The sequence below is a fragment of the Sander lucioperca genome, chromosome 17, assembly GCF_008315115.2.
Source record: "Sander lucioperca isolate FBNREF2018 chromosome 17, SLUC_FBN_1.2, whole genome shotgun sequence".
NCBI classification, from domain to species: Eukaryota; Metazoa; Chordata; class Actinopteri; order Perciformes; family Percidae; genus Sander; species Sander lucioperca.
This window is the reverse complement of record NC_050189.1, coordinates 7,232,734-7,251,905: the sequence shown is the minus strand read 5'-3', so window position 1 is coordinate 7,251,905 and position 19,172 is coordinate 7,232,734. Positions and strand designations below refer to the sequence as shown.

At 40.3% G+C, this 19,172-nt stretch overlaps 1 protein-coding gene and 1 long non-coding RNA gene across 4 annotated transcripts in view; one reads left to right on the top strand and one right to left on the bottom strand.

Moving 5' to 3' along the window:
* Positions 1-1,579: 1,579 nt before the first annotated feature.
* LOC116053289 lies at positions 1,580-17,286 on the bottom strand. The gene is made up of 2 exons (XR_004105790.1): positions 17,008-17,286; positions 1,580-2,215 (listed from the first exon to the last, which is right to left on the bottom strand). It is a non-coding gene; the product is annotated as an uncharacterized LOC116053289 (long non-coding RNA).
* The window catches only part of casq1b (calsequestrin 1b), a 28,401-nt gene continuing 23,204 nt past the window's right edge, over positions 13,976-19,172 (top strand). The window contains exon 1 of one of the 3 annotated variants that reach the window (XM_035994069.1): positions 13,976-14,414. In XM_035994069.1, the coding sequence (XP_035849962.1) occupies positions 14,178-14,414 (237 nt within the window). In that variant the 5' untranslated portion in view covers positions 13,976-14,177. The remainder of the gene's footprint in view (positions 14,415-19,172) is intronic. The other 2 variants (XM_031304332.2, XM_031304333.2) reach the window with 2 other exon arrangements.

Sequence of the window (19,172 nt, the reverse complement as noted above, 5' to 3'; positions counted from 1 at the left end):
TTTTCCCCAGAGCAGACAAAAATAGGGAAGTTCTTGTTTTCTCATCACAAGACCGGTGAGGGGGAAAGAAAGAGCCACAGAAAGGAAGTTCTCCCAAACAAAACAACTCTGAGGATTCAGCTGGAGAGAAAGGAAGGAGGGAGGGAGGGAGGGAGGGAGGGAGGGAAGGACGGAAGAGAAATCAAAAAGAAGTAACCAAGAGAAAGGGATGGAGAGAAAGAAGAGTGGAAGGATGGAGGAAGGACAGAATAGAGATCAACAGAGAGAGACTGTTGTGTCAGTGTGTGTCAATGTGCTCATTGAAAGGGATGAGTCAGTGGAAAGAGAAACAATGAAAATGCAGAGTCACTGTGCCCCATTTCATTTAAATCTCTTATTCTGCTGCTCTTACGTTCTCTACCTCTCTACGGTCTTTTCGCTTGATTAAAATCATCTGCAAAGATAATGACAGCCACTACATGAACTCATACTCTCAAGTTCAAGCTTCAGCTTTTTCAAATCACATGCTCTGTATGGCATTATATAAACATGTATTTTTTGGAAAGCAAATGGTCATAGATGAAATATTTTATCAAATAAACACAAAAAAGGATCAAATTCAATGCAGCAGAAGCAGAGATATCTTTTCTTCCCTCCATGTATTCTTCTTCTTTGTCAAAACCTGGTGCCTACGTAACCCACGATGCAACTTAACCTTAGACAGTTTGTCTGGAGATTTGAGTGTGCTATGTTAGTAACGGCTAATATAGCCTCGAGAAGAGATGAGGAGTGGAATACAGAGGTGTGGAAAACAATTCTTCCAACTTCACACCCCCAGATTTTTTTTTATTTCAAACCTGTAGTCTTCAGCCTCAAGCGACGTAGACTCAAGTGAGGCAATTTCTCAAACTCTGCGCTGCTTTCCCTGGAGACACAAAAGGCTTTATACAACTTTTTTAACCCTTGTGTTGTCTTCCATTGGACCATGCACTTGTCGTCCCCCTGGGTCAAACCTGAAAATGACGATTTTGTCTCTTTTTTTGACACGTTTTTTTTCAATGTTTTTGGCTTTTTTTGTGCCATTTTACACTTCTTTTCACTACCATGTATAAAATAACGCCAAGTTATTACTAGTTTTACACTTGTTTTTGGAATTCATGGTCAATAAATGTAATTAATAGGAAATTATACCTAATTCTTGAATTACAAAAGCCGAAATTATGAATAATTTAGGCTAATATTAAAGAAAGGATAATCACAGAAGGATATATGCCAAAGTTCAGTGAGGATACTGTTTTGAAACATTTTAATTTCTTTTTCAAATGCAAAATTTTTTAGCAAAACACCCAAAATTCAATGAAAGTAGAGTAGCTTATGTTGTACTTGCGAAGCGCGTTGTATGGAATCATCCATGTTATTTTTGGGTAATTACAATTAGGTAGTTAAAAAGAAACCCTTTTTTTTTTTATATATAGACATTTAGAAAACGGGTCAAATTTGACCTGAGACAACACAAGGGTTAAACATATGTCACAAAGTAGACATTTTAGGTCCTTTAAAATCCACACACACACACACACACACACACACACACACACACAAAATGGTCTTTATATAGGTTAATTTTACTAGCAGCAGCAAAAGTACACATTTTATTTTTGACAGTTAAAACAGCTATAAAACAGTCGGTTCTTTTTAGAGGGACTTCAGTCTTTACCCTGTCACATGGGGAAGGGGGACAGTGGCACCCGTATTGTCGCCTAGTGGTCGGTGCATACATGCAGTGCTGGTGGCCTAGCGTACTTCTTGCTGTCCGACAGCCTGCCCCTTAATCCTGGGTTCAGCGCCGCTGTCCTTCGCATGTCTCACTGCGCGTCGTCCTGCACTCCCAAAGGGCGTTTCCGCAGGTTCTGACCGCAGGTCTCGACCGCCATCTAGACCAGCACCACCTCAGGTCCTGTCCTCGTCCAGCTCCGCCGTCCAAGCCAGTCCCACTGCACGTCGTCCTGCGCATCCAATGGTGCCTCCGCAGTTCCTGACCGCCCACTAGCTCTGCACCACCTCAGAGCTCTTCCACATCTCCATCCCCCGTTCTCAGCCTCAGAACACATAGCTCCTATCTCACCTCATTAGGAGATGCGCTACCGGTGTGTTTGGAGAGCGTCCTCGTGCCAATCCAGCATCTCCCCTCATTAGGATATGCGCCTCAGGTGTGTTTGGAGAGCGTCCTTAGCGTCTGTGCCAGGCAAGCAAAGAAAATAACCAAAAGCAAAACACCACACTATATACAATAAAAATATTAAAAACACACTAGCTGCCTGGCTACACTTTGTGACACATACAGTACTCCCTAACACCTGTAAACTGTAGACTTTAATGTGAAAAAATTGGTGGAGTTTCCCTTTAAGAAACACGTGTTAATGGGTTTCAACATGCGACACCATCAGTCAGGCACGATATAGAGACCGTCTTTCTCTCCGTCTTCCTTCCACCAGGTGTCTGTCATTTATCATTCTGCCATCTCACCTGCCTGCAGTCATCACTCACTGCCTGACTGTGCTTTTCTTCAATCCTCTTTTATAGACATTTTTCTCCCTTTACACACTCAAACTCACAAGGTGCTCACCCGTATTTTGATCTATGTTTGGCATCTTTCCTGTTCTCATCGACCACACTCTCTGTCACTTACCCTGCCCCCCCCACCCCTCGCCCTTCCGACATGATGAGACCGACTGCAGCAGAAATTAAAGGCCGAGGTCTAATCACTAACAGCACTAAGTGCAGGCCAGCAGCGCAGGGCATCAGACCCCATTATAAACACAGAGACAGTCAGCTCGGAGCACTAATGACAAACCGTACAAAGCAGACTGTTGATGACAGAGAGACAAACCCTGCCCTCCCTTGTTAAACCATGACCCCCTTTAATGCTTTCTGCCGTGCTTGCTTCTGTGATTAAATAATAAAAGCACTACTATTACTATGAACAATATGAAAAAAATCATAGTGATTATTATGCCCTTATACATTGTTGCAATTACTGTTCACATTTTACTGCTATGTTGATGATACCGAGCTATATGTACCTGTACAGCCAAACAACCTTTCCCAACTCCTAAATTTAGAGGCATGTGTATCAGACATAAAAAAGTTGGATGGGTATGAACTTTTTACCCAGATTTTTCCATCTCAGTAACATTGCAAAAATGCAACCCATCTTATCATTTCATGATGCTAAAACTGTAATCCATGCATTTGTGTCTTCCCAACTTGATTACTGCAATGCCATTTTTTTGGTCTTCCAAATTGTGCAACTAGAAGCCTTCAACCTCTTTAGAACACTGCAGCCAGAATCCTGACAAAAACTAGAAAATATGATCACATAACACCCGTTCTGGCCACTCTTCACTGGCTCCCAGTGCAAGCTAGAGCTGATTTTAAGGTTCTTCTTTTAACATATAAGGCCCTGCATGGACTCGCACCACCTTATTTATCTGAGCTTATTACACCATATACACCGGCACGCACTCTCTGCTCCCTTGATGCTGGTCTCCTGGTCATTTCCCTAGTAAACAAAAAATCTGTTGGTTATAGAGCATTCTCCTACCGTGCCCCTCATCTTTGGAATGGCCTCCCACTACATGTTGAGCCCAGTTCAGACCAAAGATTCACAACGAGACAAGTTGAAACTTGCAACTTCTTGCAACGAGCCGGTCTGCAGCTTTCTGAAACCTGCCAGTTCACACCAATGCGACAAGACAAGACAGTGTATCATCTCCATAACAACGCGTCGTTGTATTTCCGTTCCAACTTTTAGGCTTTTTTGTAGCTGGATATATCATTTGTTTCATCTAAATATGAATATGGATAACGTTAGTGATATTGAGATGCTTGCTACAGTTGCACTTCTAGTGATGAATCTCCATCTTCTCTTCAGTCACTCTCTATCTCGCTTGACCATATAATGTTACCGTGCTTTCGGGCAGTCGTTGAGGCTCCGTCTAAAACTCTGCCATTTCGACCAGCTGTTTGTAACATTAAAATAAAATGGATTATGGATAATTTTATTTCTATAGTTTATAGCTGACTTTACCAGCTGACTTCTCTATTGGCTGTTGAAACAGGTGACGTCTCTTACGTTCTAAAACCGGCCTCTGCGACTTGAACAGCTGAGTCGCAGCGAAACCATCAGCTGGCTTGAGTCGAGCTGAGACAGGCCGGTTCCGACCGCTGCAACTTTTCCCTGCGGCGTTCTAAAATGGTTTCGTCTTGTCATGAATCTTTGGTCTGAACTGGGCTTTAAAGAAGCTCACTCAGTTGACATTTTTAAATCTATTCATTATATTAGAGCCAACCATAACACACCATCCTTCCTGCATCCTGCACAAACCTTTTTCACTTATTCTCTTATGTTGCTGGTTTTGTATTGTTTATTATTACTGCTTTAATGCTGTTTAATTGTCTTGTTGCTGTCTGTTATTTCTGTGTTCCTTCAATTGTAAAGTGCACTGAGACCATGTTGAATGGTGATTTTACAATTTAAATTAAATTTGATTGATTGATTTATGTGAATGTGTTGCCTTAAGCTCAGGGCTTTATATGTAAATGGCAATTGTCTCCCTTAATTAAAAGGGTAATTTGTGTTATTTATCTTGGTTCTTTTGGTAGTTTTTCCATAGTTTAACCGTGATGAAAAACATATGCCTTCAACATACAATAAGTTAGTCTTTCAGTAACAATTTTTTGATAAATACGGATGAGTGAATTTTGAGTTAAAATGATGATCACGAGTCAAGATCCATATTTCCTCGGGGTGACTCGAGTCATTCAGAGCTTTGTTTGGTCTCCTGAAATGCTCCTGCCTCGTCTAAATGTGTCAGACGGTCGTGACTCCTCAGCATGGTTTGCTTATCACATCCCAGTGGTGTCTGGTGCTGTGATGATTAATGACTGAATAAACTAAAGATTTTTTTAAACTTTTGGACCATGTCATAAAAACCGGCAAATCCCACATGACATTACACTATATGACACATTTTCTTAACATGACATTAAGGATCGTTTCTCATCATTGTCATCGGGCAAATCATTGGTAAACGCTTCCATCTTTGTGCTCTGTACTCTAGCTAGATATCATGTCAAATATGTCATGAAGAGCCTAAAAATCTACATAGACAAACTGATATAGTCAAAGATGTCAGATTTGATGAATTATCCCACTGTGCACATTCACATCACTTGTCTCAACACTTTTTTCCTCTCCCCGAGCCATTTTCGTATTCATGATTTGTGCCTCTGCTTCCACCATCTCCTTGCAGTCCGACACAGCTAGGCCAGGTCTGTGTTAAAAATCCATACAACGATAACTGCTCTAAATTACCAGCACTTTCTCAATTATACCCTCCCCACAAGGCCAGTTAGCCAGGGCACAATTACAAAATGCAATAATGGCCTAAAAGGGTTGTCACATTAGGTGTTGCTCAGAAACCTGCAGAGGTATTGATTACAGCTCGTTAATCACAGCACAAAATGGCTGCAGCATTTTGTAGCTGTGTGTTGGAAAATGATGAAACAGTTGGAAAAATGATGCACATTTATTCAACTTGTTGTAAAAAAAATAAAAATAGAAGATCATAAAGCTTCAAAGAAAGTGATGTCTTTGTCTTGAAGCACATGACTGTTTCAGTCTGGTTGGCTCAGCAGGCTGTGCAGGCTTTGAGGGGATTTATAGAAGGGGGAAGAGTCTCAATGTTAATTTGAGAGATAATGAAAAAAGATTATTGCAAATCTGGAACACTAAGCAAGGTGGGTTTTGCTAGATATCCATCAATCAAAAAATTAACAAGGCAAACGGAAATTAAAGAATATTGCAACAGCTAGTTGTAAAGGTAAATACACTCAAATTCAAAGTGCTTTTTAAAATGTTCTTTCTCAAACATGCCCATGTTCTCAGTTTGGGCTAATACCTACAGATTGAAAATGCTGAAGGTATGTATAATCAGTAATATGTACTCAAAGCACTAAAAGTAAGTAAGTAAAAGTAGTAGAGTACTCAATGAAGAAAAAATGCCCCAGACTGTTATATCATTGGATAATTATTACTAATGCATAATGCAAAAGCAGGATTTCACTGTTGTAGTCTGTTGAGGTGGAGCCGATTCTGTAGAAGACTCCAATTGATTATTTTCATTATGGATTATGGATTAATATGGTGATTTTTTTTTTTTTATTAACCGATTGTTTGGTTTGTATTAAAATGTACATAAAAAGCAGCTGGAAACATGAAATGTTTTAAATGAAAAATTACTTTTTCAGAGGATTTTCAAAATATTGCCATAAAACACTTGTTGCACAAAAACAGGCAATCTGTTGCAATATGTTTCTAGTTATTCCTTAGCCTGGAACTCATCCCAGCATGCAATTGGTTAAATGTGGGAAAACAGCTTAGGCAGGTTATTAATTTATGCGTTTGTTTAGACCAACAAAAAATCCCATCTTAAAAGATGCAAGGGGCTGCTTTAGTGGGTGTTGCCTTCAGGTACAAATTTAAGGTTTACAGTGAACCAGACCTGGAAGTCTGACTCATGCACCACACAAAATGTTGATAATGACCATTCTACAAATCCTGCATTAGGGTCAATGACGATGTTCCCCCCCCCAGTATTTATTCAGGCAATATCGAATCATGGCTACTAGGGGTGGGAAAAAAATATGGCCACAGTATGTTTCCCTGATTGTCACATGCCATAAAAAAGACTCTCTGTCCCTCTGATTCCACAACCATCTGCTTCAGTCTCTTGATTGTAGGTTAAACCCCTTGACCCTGCTTCAAACATTTGCAACTTTCCTCTCGCAGTCTCTCTCCACATCCCTGCTTCACATATTAACACAGCTCACACATACACACACACTTAGTACAGCACATATACCCATCCTACACACACCAACTGTTAGGTCTGAAGTCAGTCAGTCTGTCATCTTTTCGGTTACTAAGCAATCCTTCAGTCGTCAGCCAACTGTCAAAGAGTCTTTTCATATTGACATTTCTTGACAGAGACTTAATAGTCTCACAGTTCGGGCATACTAGAGCAAGAGTCTGTCCTGGCACAGATGTCCTCAAATGTTCATAAGATGAGCAGTTAAGGCCCATAAAAGCCCCTGATTTCTTTGCATTTCACTATGTTCACATTTTATTCACCAACTTGCCAAATATTCATGGTGAATGCAAATGCTGTCCCCTGTGGGCCAACGTGGGTGATGTGATAAAAAAGTAAAATGGTAGAAAACCAAGTGTGCAGCAGCCTGAAGCGGTTAGAAATGTTGGCAGCAGCCAGCAGTATCACGCTATAACCACCGCCTCAATAAACAAATACAAGACAACTGTAAATGCTTTGGCCCCATCTCAGTTTCTTTTTTTGTGTGGATATTTTTTTTTAAATATTTTTAAATAGAACAGAAGCACAAAAATACAAAATGATAAACATACAAAAACATACAGTTATAGCCCTCCTTTAAAAGTAAAATAAAATAGAATAAGTGACTGAAAAATAAACTAGAAATTAAAAAAATCTATCATTCATGCGTTATATTAAGCATTGCAAGAGCAGTATCTGCAATCAGTTTTGTGACATCTGCTTTTGTAAAGATAGAAAGAATGTGTCAGAAAAGGATGTCATATCTTAATAAGGCTTGCCATACTGGTTTTAATGGATCCTTTCAATATGAAATGTATCAATAATTTCAGTAAAGCAAATCTGAGGGGTCATTTGAGTCATTTACAATCTTCCATTCGTAAGTTAGGTCTTCAGAATTTTGTGTGAAATAATGAATTGAACTGTACACCAGCAATTTTTGAAGTTCTGAATGTTTTTTTGTCTTCCATCATCAAATTATCAAACTTGAAAATATTAGCCTCCCTCTGTAAGTTATGCTAATTAGCTGCTAAGCTACAAAGACAAATTGTAATTTTTTTTAAATTTAAAACACTTCATTGTGACTGCTATTTCTGTTTTTGAACTGCCCTTGTGGCAAATGCAGGCCTCGAGTCTTATTTTGACACTACAGTCAAGTATTGAATCTTTCATGAAGACAGGTGAAGTCTGACAGCCGTTCAAAGTGTCTCACCTGAAAGACTGGGACTTCTGAACTGTAAAGAATCTGGCTCCCTCACAGCCGCTGCACACGCCCTTTCCCAATTCTTCTGGAAATGTCAAGGCCTTAACTGCTAATGATATGCAATTTCATGTCAAAGAATCTTTGTGTATGCGTGTGCTGTGTGCGTGATTTTACACTCTTATGCCCTCTGGTTGCTTGGAGTTTCATATACAGTATATTTTCATGTTTATCTGTACATCTGAATATTTGGGTTGTGCATGTATGTGTGTTTTTTGAAAAACAGTGTGCTCTTACGTGCATCTTATCTTATTTTATTTTTACAAACTCTTGGGCATGTTGGTGTGGGTGTATGTGTATGTGTGTGTGTGTGTGTGTGTGTGTGTGTGTGTGTGTGTGTGTGTCAGAGGAGGAGAGAGTGTTGGTTGCGTGTGGAGACACTTCAACATTTATGCCAGCATACGGGCCGTGGGTGTGGGACAGTGAGGGAGCGGGCACCGGGGCCAGACCGGTCCTGGTGGGAGGTGGCAATGTGTGGGGTTGTGACTTGGGTTTGATTACTCAGATGTGATAAACTACTAGTCAAACAAATCTTGTGTTAAAACATGTTGAATCTCAAATCTAGTCGGCTGCAGTCAGCTGATGTGATTTAGAAGAGAAAAAAAACAAACAACAGGTTGATGTCATATGTGGACGCCCACCGCTATGCTCCGATTGCCTGCAGGATAGTCAGCATGGATATAACAAGCAGCAACCACCACGAAGCCTCGAAGCTGAAATCCATTATGCTTTCTTTCAAATTAACATATTATTCTTATATCCCATCTGTATGTAATACGGGTGAAATATTCAAAACAAAGATGTTTTCATGGCTGCACCATTCCATTAAATGGAAATATATCTCCAAATATTGTGTGTCAATTTATACACATTACTCCAATGTTCAGCTGGACATACAGTATTTGGTACTTTTTATAAACTTAGGATCTCTACTAGAACTTAGAATAACGTTCTGAAGCATTGAACAATGACTTAATTTACATGCACACTATATTCCGGTTTTTGCCCTTATTCCAAAAAAGTTGATATTCCGACTAAGCTGTTTATATGGCTAATGAAAGTGAATATTCAACTAATATTCCCGTTTACATGTAGCCGTGCAAAATACAATTTTTATGAGTTTACCAGCGGTGGCGGACTTGTTGGACCGTGCGAACACAGCGTCCCTCTTTCATTCCCTCAACCAGCTTCTTGAAAAGCTTGGACTTGTTGATATCCAAGTCTTTGATAATGTTTAAAAGTAGCTGTGTTTCTCTTTTTTATCGGGTCTGCAGCCTTGCAAAGTGTTGGCTGGTTGGTTTGTGTACAGCAACCATTGCAACGCACAGGGCTGACCAAAAACCTGCGGTAAAAACCACGATTGAGACGCATATTCCGAATGCGCTGTATACATGTCCAAAGAATGCCTCTAAAACCAAAATAATACCAGAATAACCCACGTCTTAATCGGAAAATGCTATATTTGGAAAAAGGCCTTATTCGGAATATCCAACCGGAATATGCCGGTTACGTGACCTGTATCAAATTCGGAATATTGTCATATTCCGAATAATAGTGGAATACTGGTGTGCATGTAGATGACCTCATAGTTTGGCTGCAAAGCACGAGTTGGTTGTGACAAGGTTTTAAATGTTAAAGTGAGATTTCATTGTAAAAATTGCAAGCAAAAGTTCAGCGGAGGAAAGTACTTCTAGGGCATCCATGTGGTCTACACTCTCTATTCTCTCATAATGAAAAGTTGATCAGGTTATACATGTCCTGTTAGAAGATGCTAATAAAGTAAATAATATATTTGCATTCAAGGTAAGATTTTACGCTGTACCCCACCAAGTCAGCCAATGCCTTTTTCTATGTAAACCCACACACAAGCAGTGCCTTGACATGCGTCATTGCAGGGTTGACCTGCAGTGTTGACCCACGTTATCTCTCCATAAAAACAGGTATTTGCTCCCCGGGTTGGCACTACTGTCCCTTGACTACTGTACTTGTGTTGTATGATGTGTTTTGACACAGGTCAGCTAAATAACTTTTGGAAAATGATGCAACCAGTCCCCAAATAAAGCGTGAAAATTCGACAGGGAAGGTTTTTTTCTCTCACATTCTGCTTTTATTCCTCTGTTGGTGAATTTCTGCTATTCCAACCTTCTCTATCACTTATGCTTCCCCCCGCTGTCAAAATTCCTACATTCACAATTCTGAGGTCACCCTATTCAGCCAATGCTATTCCTGCCTTCGATCTTCGGGCCAATCCATCCCTGGCTGCTGTTCTTTAAATATAATTGCTCAAACCCTCTGCAAGCAAGCACATTCTCCTCTTTTCTACTCCCTTATTCACTGTGCCAATCTTCCTTCATTTCGTCTTCCATTAATACCTTTCCCTCTTTTCTTCATCCCTCGCTCTCTCACCTAAATTTCTTTTTTCCCCATTACACCTTGCAATCCCCCCTCGACTTTGTCTCCTTGCGATGGAGCCTTTCGATCTCATTAGCGCCTGCATGGACTCACATTCTCACCCTCTGCCATAGCGGAGGAGGTGACATTCAGTATAACATGGTGGCCTATCATTCAGACGCGCTGGTCTCCATCCAGAACACATTCAATCGTTACTGTAAAGGGACAAAGCAGTAAGGACTGTGATTATCTTGAACCTCTTAACTCATGAATTGAGGTCTGGAAAAAAAAAATACTAGTCTGAAAAGGTACAAAAAACTAGCCTGTACCTTTTCATTGTCCATTTTCTGAGAGATAGATTCTAATGTCTGCATGACAAATTTCAAGGACTCTTTTTAAACAAAACAGAAAATGAATCTGCATTAATTGGGACTGATGGATCAAATTCATTTGCTTCAATTTGATTAATTCTCATCAAATCCTCGACATGAACTAAACTTGCTGTGACGTGTGTTCTCATCTGACAAAGCGAGCTGTTTGAGGCAACCCTCCGGTCGCCATAACAACAGCACACACGCACACAGTGTAATGACCTCACCACAAACCGTACGCATGCTTGTCATTACTCATCTTGCTCAAGTCAACTTAAAAAAAATGAGGGAGGGTTGAGAGGGAAAAGATGGACTTGTAATAATGCAAAAGCAATTATGTCTATTAGTGCAACTGCCAGAGGAGGGTGCTAATACCTCAGAGGTGCAACAGTTAGGGAGTCCCATACATGCATCTATACACAAACAGATATAGACGGTCACACATCTGTTAATATTTGAGAGGAAATGTCAGTGAAAGTATCGTTTTAAACCGTATTCTCCAGATGTTTGAAGCTGAATACAGAAAGGTGATAACTGTATTCTGTTTCTGTGTCAGGTCTCTTCCATTCTCTGCCAGCACGTACTCTAATGGCTCTTTGAAAAATCTCGAACCCTGCTGCTGTCTGCCATTACAGCAGCAGCCACTCCTGCCTGCGACTTTTCAAAATACTTGATACAGAGTTGATAAAGTGGAACTGGAATCCTTTTCAGTCAATATGTCGCCAGATCACTCTCACACTTTCTGACAGCTGAAAAAAATGAAATTAAAAAAATAAAAGATTTTTTGAAGCATGCAGACATGCAGCAGTAATTAAGCAAACATCAGGTATAACATAAGATCTCTACAACATCTACATAATACTGCAATTCAGTACACTAATGTGGTGCCTGTTCTTTAACAGACCTAAACAATGTTTTATTTTATCTTTCTCTTCCGTGGGTGTGAAAAATGTTTAACTGCACAGCTTGAGTTTGTATTATCTGACCCTAAGGTGTCAGCAGGGTTTAAGAGGTTAAATCTGGGGCAAGTGTTGCTGCATTGCCATCATGCTAAAATTGAATGTTTCATCCTAGCTGTATTTTTATGGTTAAATTAAACCTGCAATGTTTAACTTAAAAAAATGATTATAAAATAACAGCATGAGCATAAAGTCAAATATTTCCCATGAAAACATGAATATGAAGACTCAAATTATTTCATTTAAAAAGGCTGAGTATTAATAAAACAAATAAAAAAAGTGTTAAAAATTGCATGGGTTGTGATTTATAAGCCAAAGTCTACAGTCTACAGACAGCAAAAGTCTAACAGATTTTTTTAATAGGAAATGTAGCACCGTGTGAGTTTGACTCGTATTATGGAATAAAAGTCAAGCAATCTCCGCCTCTACTGCACAGATTTTGATTTTGATTTATGTGTATTTTCTAAGTCCCCCACATTATGGAAGTGCAATACTAAATGTATGGAGTGCCACTTTAATGTGATTGCATAGGACCATTATTATATCATACTAATGCAACATCTACCTCTAATCTAACTAAGGTAGTTAGAAAATATATATACATTAATGCTCAATTTATCAACTTCCTATTGTGAATCCCAGAATTTTACAGACCACATACAAGAAGTCAATTTTTTTTGTATCTTCTTACATCATCATCATCATCATCATCATGCTCTAGAGACCCTCAAACCAGTGCCCAGCTTCCCCACGCCGTCAATGGCGCACACACACTGTCTGACCCACCATGCTGGCAGGGGGATCATATTACACATTGTTATTAATAGCCACCCTCTCCCCTTTTTCATTGTAAACTAATAGCGGACATGATCTCACACTGACTACGTTTACATGCACATAATATTCCGTTTTTTGCCCTAATTCTGAAAAAGACGATATTCCGACTAAGCTTGTTACATGGCTAATGAAAGTGAATATTCCACTAATATTCCCGTTTACATGTAGCTGTGCAAAATAAGATTTTTTCAAAGTTTACTAGCAGTGGTGGAGCTGTTGGACTGTGCAAACACAGCGTCTCTCTTTCATTCCTTCAACCAGCTTCTTGAAAAGATCGGCCTAGCGATGTGTGCGCATATACAAAAACCTGTTGATATCCAAGTCATTGATAATGTTTAAAAGTGGCTGTGTTTCTCCTTCATATCAGCTCTGCAGCCTTGCAAACTGTCGGCTGGTTGGTTTGTTTACAGCAACCACAGCAAGGCACAGAGCTGACCATAAGCCGTAAACAGGCAAGAGGCCGTAAACTGCGGTAAAAAAACAGATTGAGACGCATATTCCGAATGCACTGTATACAAGAATGCCTCTAAAACCCGAATAATACCGGAATATCCCACATGCAATCTTCTTTTTGACACTACAGTATCCACACTGTTTACAAGAAAACTCCACAGGGCACCTTTAACCTTTAAGCTCAGTGTTTTTTTTGGGTTAAAGTTTTATTTATACATATTGGTATAGTAAATGCAATGAGAGTGTATATAAAAATACAATCAAGTAGAAATATTATATACAATGAAGTATTTTGTTGTTGTCATCTGTGCCTACAGAGCACGTCTACCCTCTGACCCTATGCATGGATGCCATCTTGTCCTCAGTGTTGTCCCGCAGAGGCCTTATTTTTAGCGAGAGTCCGGCTCCTCTGCAAAACTTAATATGGTAATGGCATCTTGGAGCTCTTCTTTCCTCAAGCTCTCATCGTACATCCATCCATACCTTCAGTCCTCCAAGACACTGAGCTGGTATCTGTAGCTCTCCAAACTCCCAACACAACCGCTGTCCCTTTCATAAGCCACGGCTTCAAACAGGTGGCCGTATGATCTAAGCACGGCTCCTCCCATGTTACGACCCATGCTATTTTTCTGTACACTGCTCAGGAGTCCCCTCCCAACCCCTCTCACTGTCTGTCCTTCTTTTTTGGCAGCACCTCTGACTGTCCGGCTCTTGGACGAGTGGGATTAGTGTCTCGCCCACTTACATACCAATTTGCGTACCCAAAAAGGGCCCCTCCCCTTTTTTCCAGCCAGTGGCGTCAGCAAAACCACATGTAGCTCTTTTTTAAAGGGGGGGTGCCACTGTCGGACCTGCTCTTCTCTAGCCGGTGGGGAAAGGAGATCGACTTTGTTCCTAACTCTCCCTGCTTGACACCAACTTGCGTTAGGGACAACGTTAAACCTCTCAAGTGTATTTTTCCCCTTCTACTTAAGGCTCTGAGAAGAGGCGTTCTTGCGACCACCAGGTGACTATAGCCATGAAGTGGGGCTGGGTGATTCTGGGGGTCTTCCTATCCTTGGGGACCCTTTCCTGGGGGGAGAAGGGCTTAGAGATCCCCGAGTATGATGGCAAAGACCGCGTCCATGACCTCAGCGCCAAGAACTACAAGTCCATCATGAAGAAGTATGACGTGATGGTGATCTACTACCACAGAAACGTGGATGGGAACCGCATGGCCACGAAGCAGTTACAGATAGAGGAGCTGGCTTTGGAGGTGGGTCTCCGCCAAAGCATGACAGGGGATGGATTTGTGGCCCATGTGGGGGAAGGGTCATGGTGGGAAGAGGGGGTGAAGGGAAGGATTTCACATGGAGAATTTGGCTCCAGTTGAGGATTCCTGGACGCAGTCATGGCTTTTGCACTTAGAGTTTCAGATAAGTGGGTTTACGGCTGTTGACAGGTGTGGAGGAAGAGCGGGTGAGATCCAGTTGAGCGATTCATGGACCCTTCAGGTGTGGCAGCCTGCCAAGTATGACTGGATAGAGGCAGAGCTGAAGAAACTTGCTGTTTGATTGTCAATTAAGTTGTGACTGGGTCAGCTTGTCTCGACCCAATGGACCTAAAAAAATACAACCTGTCCAGCGTCTGATTTTTTTTTTTTTGTCTTTGAGGGGAGAAATCACAACTCGTCCTTTCGGCCATTCGGAATAGCTACATGCACTTTTTGCCTTTAGATGTGATTGGTTGGCCCCAAGTTGGTATCCTGCTGCAATGTATGTGAATACCATCAACTGACAGGAAGTTAACAAGGAACCAGGCTGTTGCCTAGCAAGAGAATTCCATTGAAAAGGTCTACAGCTACTTTAGTGTCCAGTCCACATCATTGTAATCCCCTATTTGTAAGCTTTATGGTTTCCTGTTAAATTACTAGATCAGACACAAAGTCAAACCGAAATTCAAATGATGTCAGGTTTTTGCACACAGTCAGCTACTCCAAACAAGCATCACATACGTGTGTCTATTGAGCAAATCATTCACTTCAATGGCATCCCAGCAGCGTCTAACACTAGGCTCAGACCAAGCCAAGCTTGGCACCATGCATGTATTTCTGTGATTGGCTACTTACTTTAAAATAGTTAAAAATATCTTCTAACTCCATATTTAAATGCAGTTGGTCAAAGTTTGCTTTATTAATACAATTAAATCAAGGCTTATGTCACACAATGGCCCCTCACTCATCAAGCTATTATACTATACTATACTGTAGCCTTGTACTGTACTGTATTTGTCACATCATTCATCATACCTTGTTACACATCTATAATGATCAAAAGACCAGGACAATCTTTGATAGGTTGTACTTCCTCAGTGTACATTGCAGATTCTGTCTGCATATACTGTATGGTGCATCACATCTACAGCTCAGTTTAGCAGTCAACCACAGTCTGTATTAGTAAATAGAGAAGAGGCTAGTAGTCTGCAAATCACACTGGGGAAAGTAAAAAGCAAGTATTCTGTCCTTCAAGAGCCATTACTGAGGTGCCTTTGAGCCAGGCACTTACTCTTAAATTGCTCCAGTGGTGCCGCTTATCAGTTGGCAGTAGAAAAAGAGTATGCATATTCTGGAAACTCTTATTGATATGATAAATAAATCCAGCGGGCTCTTTAGCAGCCGGCCCGCAGTCAATGCACCTGGGCCCCACTGTCAGCCACTGTTTTCACCACAGCAATGGTCTACCTGTCAGAGCAGCAGTGTCTTCTTACAGAGGCTCAGTGTACCTTACACTAGCCTGCATAAGTCACCTCTGTAAATAGCCTGGGACAGCTCTGCATGCTTAGCAAGAGGCTAAAAGCCCTCCCGGGATGGACAGAGAGCTCAGGGCCATATCTCACAGCGACTCCTGCTCCCTCAGCTCTCTCAGGCAACACACACTGTTCTGTTTGGTATTACTACACACCCCTCTGGGTGCAGGCCGAAGTCCTAAACCATCATTTACACACCTAAGTCATTGGATCTGATCAATTTCCTGTCGGTGCTGCCAAGTTGTGCTTCTTGGCTTAAGAAAGAGATGCTTACTGGAGCAGGTCCCTGTTGGACTGTTACTGACTTTCTGTGTGACCAAACAGCCAATCAGGAAAGAGCACTAAAATGGCTCAGAGGAGATTCTTTAAATAGCTGGCCATTACCACCTATGAATCAGGAATTATTAAAGTGCAGAGCACAGGGAATAAAATCGTATCTGCCTTTGTTTGAAGCTTGGACCATAGCTGTATAACAGGATGTGCTTCTACTTTGAGACAGCATACTGTACATTTACATTATTCATAAACATGTATATGCATGTATGTATCTTAATATGAGCAAAATCAATGTTTGTTTTCCATTTATGTGACTCATGACATGCTAGAGCTGACACTTTGAGGTTTATTCTCCCTGCAGCTGTTTCTTCGGGTTATCACTCATACTGTCAGGCGACACAGGAAACGGCCCATCTTCATTTTTGAAACAACAGCTTCCTCTTTAATATGAATAGAAATAGAATGAGTTAAATTTAGCAAATTAGTCTAGAGAATAATCCTGCAGGCGCTGCCACGAGCAGATTGTATTTCCCCCTGCATTTTCCTGCCTGAATATAAGTATTGTATGGGATAAGTATCACAGGATCATCACATGTTTAATATCCTTCAGATAAAAAACACTCACCAGATTTAGGAGTAAATGTACATGATGCATTAAAGAATTGAGCAAATGGCAGATTGTTGCCATCAAATTAAATCCTTTTAAAGATGTCTTAGTCCATTGTGGGTAGACAAACCTGTTAGGCTTCAGACTAGCCACACAACTTTAAAACTGCACGTGTACTCACCTATGTGAACGCGAGTCTCGTGCATCGCAATCTGCTCCAGGTTCAACTTCTCCGGTCGTACATTTTCGAAACATAATACCACCAGTCCACTAGCTGAGCCTCGCTGTCCCAGTACAACCAGTCCACTCAGTCCCTCTGGTCCCATAGTGCACCTCAAAGTTTTCAAAAGCAGCAGGAAGTCCTGACTGAATGTAAGAAGTTCCTCAGCGAAAGCGGCAGTCACCGTGAGCATGTTAGCAATTAGCCAGTTCTAGCGTACACCTTGTCGGTGACGTACCATTGTGGGTGCACGCCTAAGCATGCCTATCCGTTAGTGTTTTTTTTCAAACTTTTACACGGTTTATTATGACTTTTTCATGTGACTTTTCTTTAAAAAAAAAAAAAAAAAAAAAAAAAAAAGACTCAAAAAAGTAAGTCTACACAACAGCCGGCTTTAGATTAGCCTAACTAGGGTAAATGTAGGTAGGCTACATTTGTTACTTGCACCCCTGATAGTCGATAAATGGACTAAACCATACTGCATGACTTTTACCACTCATCGAACCTTTTAATTCACTTAGATCCCATTGCTCCCTCCATAGCAAATGCATTTTTGTTTTGCATGTAGGCCTATAAAGTTCTAATTTTGGACAGTAAGCCTGTATGTGAACTTGCAGACAAGAAGTTGAAAAATTTGACAAACATATTAGAGTTATTGTCAGTAGCCACTGCAATATGCAGCAGTTCCCTCCCTCCCCTTTAACATTTGTTGATATGGTGGTAGCAATCAGAATCAGAAAGGAGTTTATTGCCACAGTAGTTACCTTATGTGGAATTTGCCTTGGTGATTGGTGCCCACATACACAAATAAACCTTAAGAAGAATAAACAAAAACAGAAACAGAGACAAATATATACAAAGTAGCTGTTTAAGTAAAGTGATAATTTCATGGCGGTTTTCATGTTTGGCTCAGCAACAGGGTTTGACATACAGTAGCTCTCACCGTGCAATATTTCAGTTCCATTTACGCCTGGGAGAGTAATGTTAGAGGTGTTTAACATTCAACCTGACAACAGCAATCTGTTTAACGAACTGGGATCAAATTCATGAGGCATATAAAAAGATTTGACAGTCCTAATGAGTTATGAGCACACCTCACCTGCAGCTCTTTTGACAAAAATATCTCTCACTACTATGACTCAGACCAAATATTATGAAGTCATTAAAGTCCAACAGGCAGTGCAAAATTCACAACTGAATAAGTTCTACATGCTGCACTGGTTAAACACATTAAAAGTAGTATAAGAAATATGAGACGTGTTGGTCCCCATTTTAGAGACAAGCTGGTACTAATCAACATCTTTCTGACTTGTCTGCTGTCTGCATCTTCATTCTCTCTTTCTTTTTCTCTATTTGAACTCTGACCTTTGGCATACAGCATACTGTTATTGCCCATACTCATCCATCACTGCATTGCACACAGCTCAGATTGCAGTGATCTTTTACTTGCCACCCTCTCTACCAACAGTATATACACACCATTGTTGCTAAGGCACCCTGTGTACCATTATGTTTTACCTTATTTATTTATTATTATGACGTAAGCAAGTTGATTATACAGTTCAAGATAGATAAGAAAAAGAGAAGAGAACATTAAATCAAATATAGAGCACCACATAACTGTTAGGCTAAATGATGACATAACATGGCAAAGATATAATCATCCAGCCTGTTTCTGACATGCTGTCATCTTTATGTAACGCCATCAGACAACTTAGATGGTTGGTCGAGCATTTCCAGACGGAAATATTTAAACAACTATTGTATGTATTGCCATGAAACATTTATGCTTCCCAAATGGTGAAGCTTACTAACTTTGGTGATCCCCTGACTTTTCCTCTAGCGCCACCATGAGGTTGACATTTTAGTTTTTATAGTGAAATATCTCAACAGCTATTTCATGGATTTGCCATGAACTCTGGTACACATGTCAACCTCATGAACTGTAATCACTTTGGTAAATAAACTTTACCAATAATATAAACAATAATAAACAAATAATATTTAAGTTTTTAAACATTTTTTAAATTTAATTCTCTTTTCAATATTTGATATATTACTTTTTTAATCTAACAATTTATAACTCTTATTTTTATTTGCGAACTTGTTTAATACATGCATATATA